At 40.5% G+C, this 7,033-nt stretch overlaps 1 protein-coding gene across 2 annotated transcripts; it reads left to right on the forward strand.

Annotated features, from left to right (window-relative positions):
• Window positions 1-341: 341 nt before the first annotated feature.
• LOC100278385 (uncharacterized) lies at window positions 342-6,691 on the forward strand. Of its 2 annotated transcripts, XM_020543610.2 has the most exons (9): window positions 342-741; window positions 1,938-1,984; window positions 2,563-2,720; window positions 3,572-3,746; window positions 4,095-4,397; window positions 4,540-4,611; window positions 4,692-4,730; window positions 5,250-5,714; window positions 6,030-6,643. In XM_020543610.2, exons 1-9 carry the CDS (start codon window positions 525-527, stop codon window positions 6,450-6,452), a joined length of 1,899 nt encoding a protein of 632 aa, XP_020399199.1. In that variant the 5' UTR covers window positions 342-524; the 3' UTR covers window positions 6,453-6,643. The 2 variants fall into 2 exon arrangements, with proteins under 2 accessions (XP_020399199.1, NP_001169091.1); NM_001175620.1 differs by lacking the exon at window positions 4,692-4,730 and having other exon boundaries at window positions 422-741; window positions 6,030-6,691.
• Window positions 6,692-7,033: the final 342 nt, after the last annotated feature.

Here is a 7,033-nt window from a genome sequence, read left to right on the forward strand (position 1 = left end):
ATTTCATATAAATAATAATAATTGTTGCTAATTTATGGTCAAGTTAGTAGGATAATAATTTAGCCCCCAGAACAAAATGTATTGTTAAGTCTTAGCAAAAGTTTTAAAGAGAATTGGGTGCCTTGTCTGTCTGGATGCAAAAAATTGACAACTTTCTGCTTCGTGCTCGCTTGCGTGCCGTGGTGGTGCAGCGTATTTGCGCCTAGAAGAAGCGGGTGGTGGCGAAGGCGCTACAGGGTAGCGACAGTTATGTGCCTTGTTTTCATAATTATTGCCGTTGTAACGCAAGAGCGCTATACTACTTACTTATATAAGAAAGAAGAGGAAAACATTATAGTGGGGTAGGAGGCTAGGAGCAGACTGTTGTTTCCCATTGGGCCTTTTGGGCTGTCGTCTTCCCAGCCCGAATCGCGCCGCCGCACACACACAGCGCATGACCGAACCGAAGAGAGAGCGTGACTGGGAGCAACGTGCGGGGAGCGCAATACGCCGGGCCGCCGGCTAAGCGGGAGGCAAAGGCGAGGATGTTGGGGTCGCGCCGGTGGCAGTCTCCGGCTGATGCTCCTGCGGCCACCGATGACTTGGAGGACACTGGTGGCGTCGGCGGCCCGTCCAGGCGGCCTCTGCGCCACGGGCTGCACCGCGCGTCGCCCTACGGTGGTGCCCCCCGCCGGTGGCTCTCCAAGCTCCCCGTGACTTCGAGGATATTCCCCACCATGCCACGCGACCGCGCGGCCTCAGGTGATTCCCCTCACTGCCCTCGTTGTCTGGCACCTCTGCTAACGGCTGATGCCCGTTTAAGAAGAGGATCGAATGGGGAAACTCTACGACGTTTTACCTATTCTGTTAGCGACTTTGTCGCCGCTGCTGAATGAGTTCACGTATCTGCGCGTCTTGTTTCAGATCAGCGCTAGTCTGTCTAAGGTTCAGGGTTTAGCGCCTGTGCAGCTCCTGCTATTTTTACTCTTTGCATTGCATCAATCTCCAACCTAGGGTTGGTGCCTGCTTTTCTGAATCCACTAGTGGACTCATGATCAACCACTAGTGGAATTCAGTTAAGCCCTTCTTCGTGTAGGTCCTGACAATTACTATTGTTTTGGACTTCGGGTTGCTGTGGTTTGTGATCGTTTAATTTATTTTAGTTATGCTCTTTGGAATGGGCATTTAGGTTGATGTCTAGTGAACTCGAGTTCAAGTTTGGGGTTCCCAATCCTTGTTGTTAGTGTAAGGCTGTTGTTGTCCAACTGGTATTATAGGATAATTGGAGTAACAAGAGTAGTTTTAGCGATAAACTACTTCTTCTGTCCTAAATTATAAGACGTTTTGGCTTTTGTAGGTTCATAGTTTTGGCAACGACTACTATGCAATCAAGCCTTAGGTGCAAACGTGAAGCGAGTCTTTTGGTCCATTAAATCATTATCCAACCATAGATATAATTGTAGTTTGTTAGTTTTTTTTATAAATCTACGTGAATTGGTGGTGGAAAGGTTTAAGTGTTAAATATAATATATGGTTGGATCATGATCTAATGTACCAGAAGGCTTGTTTGTACGCTTGCACCTAAATCCTGATTGTATAGTAGTCATTGCCTACGTATAAGTTATGTGTGGATACATCATACATAATAGAAGCTATAAATCTAGAAATGCCAAAACGTCTTATAATTTGGGATGGAGGGAGTATTATATAATCTTAAATTTATATATGATCCCATTACTTGTACCATTTCTTTGCTATAGGTGAGTAGTTTCTTAGCAGCACTCCCATCAGTATTGCAGTATTGCTCTTATAATTTTTGACGCATCTATGAGTTATTGTCTTGTGATGTATTTGTCAGTTATCATCTAGATCGATCACAACTGATGAGTTTTCATATAGCCTTGAATCATTCGCAGTGTTTAATGTGGATTACTTAATGGTGTTTTGAATGTATGCAGGCAGTAATCAAGAGGTTCATTGTGAACCACTAGAAGTTATTCGTGAAGTAAGCAAAGATACTTATCTTGGGAATGCTTATTTTCTTTGATTTATTAAAGTAGATTTTGTGTGTGTGTATGTGGTCTTTTTTAATATGTGTTGTTATGTCACTTCAAATAAAATGCTGCAGCTGTCAGAAACAAATGTAATCACACCAGATAACTTCTGTTAGTGCAATCTATAGACAACCATTGCACCATAACTTTGAATAGCTAGCATAATAAGATACCCTATGGAACTCCCTTCTCTTAGACCATTAGTGTTGAAAACCTAGACCATATTGCTGATCTATATTGGCTGACTTCTTAATAGCATGCCTTAGATGTTGCAATGGTGCCTATATTCCCTATGCATATTCTGCACTTTTGTTGTTATCCTGCAATGCTTTCAAGTTCATAACTGGTGGATCTATAAGGATAATGGTTGCTAACCATATTCTATTTGTGTTTTGTATTACTTGTGAACTGCAAGATTGCTTATCAGTTTCTACCTTGTTTTTCCATGCATTCTTCATTTATTTCCTAGTCAAGATATATCTATGTGTGAATGTTGTCTTTAATTCTTACTCAGTAATGTAAACTACAGAGACACTCCACAGAACCAAACATCAATGCTGCAGCTATTCTACCATCAAGACCTGTGAGCAATACATTTAACCTGCTTCTGGAAGGTGACATGAATCCAAGTCATGGCAATGGGCTTGCTGAAATAGAGAACATAATCAACCAGAGATATTTTTCTAGGCAGGTTTTTCTGTACCTTCTGAGTTTTTGACCTTTGTGTAATATTATTTGAGTTCATTGAAAGATAGGCTTGGCACAGTGGTGAGAAACCTTCTCACTGAGCCAAAGGTCTTGGGTTCGATGAGCCTCTTTGCAAAAATGCAGGGTTAAGGCTTGCCTCGGTTATTCCTTCCCTAGACCCCACTCATGTGGGAGTCACTAACTCTGGATCTATCTTTTTTTATTGAAGTTGTTTTTTTTATCTTTTGAAAGGTAGAGTAAAAAACTTTGTATTTTCCCTTTGACTGTTTAATTTGTTATCCAAATACACCCTCTGATTGAAATTGTAAATTAGTTTATTATATGTTGGTAAAATTATATAAAATAGTCACGTAGACTAAAAACATAAAATTGATACTACTAGAACCATGATTAAAAGGACTTCTGCAATATATATTTCTTTTATCTGAAATAATATAATGCCTTAGAAATTATTAGTCAAAGTGTTGTTAGAGTTAGAGATCAGATTAATGCCCTAAGCTTACCTTTCCCTAGAAAGTAAAACCCCTGGCAGGAAAAGTAGGGCACAATGGGTCAGTGGGAATTGGATTTTAATGACTAATTGTTGACACATGTGTTCTTATCAAAGGATGTTACATGCAAAATTCATATCATGCCCATTGCTTATTTATATTATTTTACTTCTTTCCAATTGACTGCCATAACTGGAATCATCACACATCATGTGGACTTGTGGAGAAAGATTTCTGTCTATATTGGACATCAGTTGTGGTTTCCCAGTGTTTCTTGAGTTTATTGTGCGTTTAGGCTTGGAACTTCAGATGCCTGTGAACCTTTTTGATTTTATACAGGGATGAGACACTACGTCTTATAGAGATCATGCGGTCAAGGACTTCTGATTTTACTGTTGAAGACCAGAGACCTCCAGTATCTACTGCAAAAGGTTTTGAAACAAAATTTTTTACACCTGCCAAACTGATCGAGGCTCAGCCATCTTGGAGGACTGATATCGTTCCATCATCCAATGTAAGAATGGCTGAACTGTAGAATATCAACTCATGATTGTTTACCTGTACACAACGTATTGGTAGACACCTACTGACCCTGTTGCTTGTTATTTCTATGTGATGCGAATCCTGCCTATATGCTTTTGAAGTTCAAGTATGCTTGCAGCTGAGTAATAGTTTTGTGAACTATGTGCAATTTAAAAAAAACGATTCAACCACTTTAATCTCCCTCCCTCCCATAGTAACAGAGGCTGTGTTGGAGACTGGAGAGTTATATATGCGCAGTGCTTATGTAATACAATAATAATCCTTCCTTTTTTGCTTGATTTGTTGTTTTCTCTTATCTTGTGCTTTATTGGCATTCTAGGTGCATGATATTGGTTCTTCGCCAGTTGAAATTGCCAAAGCTTTTATGGAAGCGCAGACCTCAGCTTCTGTACACGAGTCCAAAAAGCGGAAATTCAGAGCTTTGAGTCATGGAGTTGCGGTTGACAATTCGACATCAGAAGTTTTCCCTACAATAACTACTGATTCTTCTGTAAGATGGCCTGACTCAGTTGTTCAAGGTGGTCCCAATTATCTTACACCACAAAGTAATAAAGGAAGGACTCTGTCTCAGCCTCTTTCTCGCACACCATACAATAGCTCAGTTATTCGAAGATATATTAAGGTTGCATGTTGACTTTCTTGCAATTGATTTCTATTCTAAGCTATGCAATGTTTCTTATTTGTCATCAGCTGTGTACTAGCATTCAAATATCACCTTTGGGAGCTAAAATGTTTCATGCTTATTTGGTCTGTTGCTACTACAGAACAGCAGGCATGGTGATATGCACAATAATGGACAGACACAATTTCCCACTCCATTTTCTATTGGAAGTAAGGTACTAGCTAGTTGCCTGTCCATTGCAACAGATTTTCATTATGAACTACTCAAAATTCTGCTAATCATTTATCCACAAAGAAACCACGTAGGTACAAGGTGGAACTGGAAGACCATCTGGTACATTATTTGTACATCTATGTATACACAAAGCAGTGCATGTTAGATCCTTGTGTAGAAACCAATCACCTCTACCAACTGTTGTTTTTTAATAGAAGTAAAGACAAATTTGATGTATTTTACTGTCGTCATGATACACACATGTCTCTTTGCTTCATGAAAAATAAGAAACTCTGGACAGATTTAAGCCCACATATTTGCATTATATGTTGGAACTATTTGTGCAAGTTCGTAATAGCTAATCAAAATTTATTCTGCCTTGTATGTGATTCAGTGATATTGTTCTCCATTCGGAAGGTTGTAAAACCTGATTATGTTCGACTATAAGTAATTCCTGCAATTAGTGCACAGCATCCCAAAAACTTCGAATAATGACCGACAACAGAAATCAGTTATAACTTCGTTTGCTATGTTTAGACCTTAAAGTGCCATCACATTTGGAGGGGGGGGGGGGATTATTGTACAGATGTACGGCCATCTGTTCCTTTTTGTCTAATAATATTCTTCTTTGCTTTATAGAGAATACTAGAGGATACACATGTATCAGCAAGTGGTGGTATAGCGCAGCCATCATCTTCCAGGGGACAGATAGATGTTTTTGGTTCTATTCTAAGAGAAGGTTCGACTGCAATAAACAATGTTGCATTCAACCTGCAAGAGTCAGATGGTAAAAGCATGACAGAAAGCAGAACAACTTTTGGACGTGCTTCAGGTGTAGACAATATCTCAAGGGTTGCTTCAGTATCTGTTCATCCCAAGTCAAGCGAAACAGCATTCAAAATACTTAAGCAACTTGACAGAACTATTCCTTCCCCTACATCAAAGCCACTAGGGCTGAGACAGACATTAGCCAAGAAAAATACTTTTTCTGTTGCTACCTACAGACAGATTAAAGAGCCTGATATCATTATCGGTAATGATAATAAACAGAGCAGCATTAATGAGAGTGGTAGTGCTAGCTCGGAGACTACATATGGAAAAAAGGTATACTCCCATTTGCATTATCTAGCACAATCTACTGTACTACTGTTTACTAATTGTACATGTTATATGAATCATGTTTGGACATAAAATCAATTGCTACTGGATTACTGAAAATTTGCTATATGCACTTTTAGTTGTTGCGTTGCAATGCAGAACAATGTTTTTTTCCTGACCACTTATTTTAGTTTGTTCTCTACTGCTATTTTCAGTCGACCACCAATGCAGATTAGATCAGTTAATCAATTTAGCAGATTCCTAACAGCGTTAAACTATAGATACACCACTAATCGGTTGCTCGTGTTCCACCTTGTGTAGGTTCAGCAACCTCAAAGCAGTCCTATTTCAGGAGAGTCAAGTGAAAAAGTCCAGAGAAGCGGAGCTAACTCAGATGTTTATGAAGCAGGCACTTCTCAGCGTCCTCTGAAATCAAATCTAACACCCACTTCAGTCGCCGAGGTCTTGGATAATAACAACACCAGCAAAGGTTTCAGCTTCACATTTCCTATTCCTAAAGCTCCAAGCTCTCTACTTGAACCGCCTCCTACACCAACCATGGCCTCGCCACCAAGGACCTTGCCAATCACTAACGAGGATGTTCCCAAGTTCACCTTTGGCTCATCCAGCATGGCCAACAAACTCGTTTTCTCCTTCAACTCCACAAGCAGTTCTCCTGGTGCTGGTGGAACAGACCCAACCTTCAAATTTGGATCTGATAATAAGCGAGAGCTTGTGTTTTGATACAGTTTTTTTTTGATAGACACCATGCCCGCGGATCTGAACTGTACCACTCTATCTATTCTTGGTGTAAGACGTCTTAAGAGAGTTGGAGTGTGCTACTTGAGCTACACAACATGACATTCTTTTCATTCATTAGCATATTCAAACATTACATATTTTAGACGTCCTGCGTTGGCAGGACATTTCCCCCAGTGCTTTGCACCCGTGGCTGTGTCATTGGGCATCAGTTCGTTTAGCCTATTATTTGGAAGCTTTTCATAGCTGAATGGAGTTCCATTGCCCTTTCGGTCCAAGGTATGTGATATGTCAATGTCACTGCTGATATAATCCGTTGAAAAGCGCTGCTTTCTTGGCAAAGCGCGTTTGAAACCGCGCATTTTTTTTTGGCGCATGAATGCACCGGCCCGTTTTCTGATAACAAAAGGCACGAGGATGACCTGGTTGCTAAAAGACGGGAGTCGAGTCCGAGTCATGAGAACGACGGGTGGATGCAGAAACAGTTGCCTGATTGCATCGCATACACAGGCTGGAGTCGCCTGGAGTGTTGTCGCCACTGAACCGAAAGGAGATAATGGTGTCAT

Source organism: Zea mays, chromosome 9 (assembly GCF_902167145.1).
Source record: "Zea mays cultivar B73 chromosome 9, Zm-B73-REFERENCE-NAM-5.0, whole genome shotgun sequence".
Taxonomy (NCBI): domain Eukaryota; kingdom Viridiplantae; phylum Streptophyta; class Magnoliopsida; order Poales; family Poaceae; genus Zea; species Zea mays.

Coding starts and splice junctions, on each gene's coding strand:
- LOC100278385 (XM_020543610.2), top strand. CDS start 525: ATGTTGGGGTCGCGCCGGTGGCAGTCTCCGGCTGATGCTCCTGCGGCC. Junction 4,612..4,691: donor CATTTTCTATTGGAAGTAAG/GTACTAGCTAGT, acceptor TTATCCACAAAG/AAACCACGTAGGTACAAGGT. Junction 4,731..5,249: donor TGGAACTGGAAGACCATCTG/GTACATTATTTG, acceptor TTTGCTTTATAG/AGAATACTAGAGGATACACA.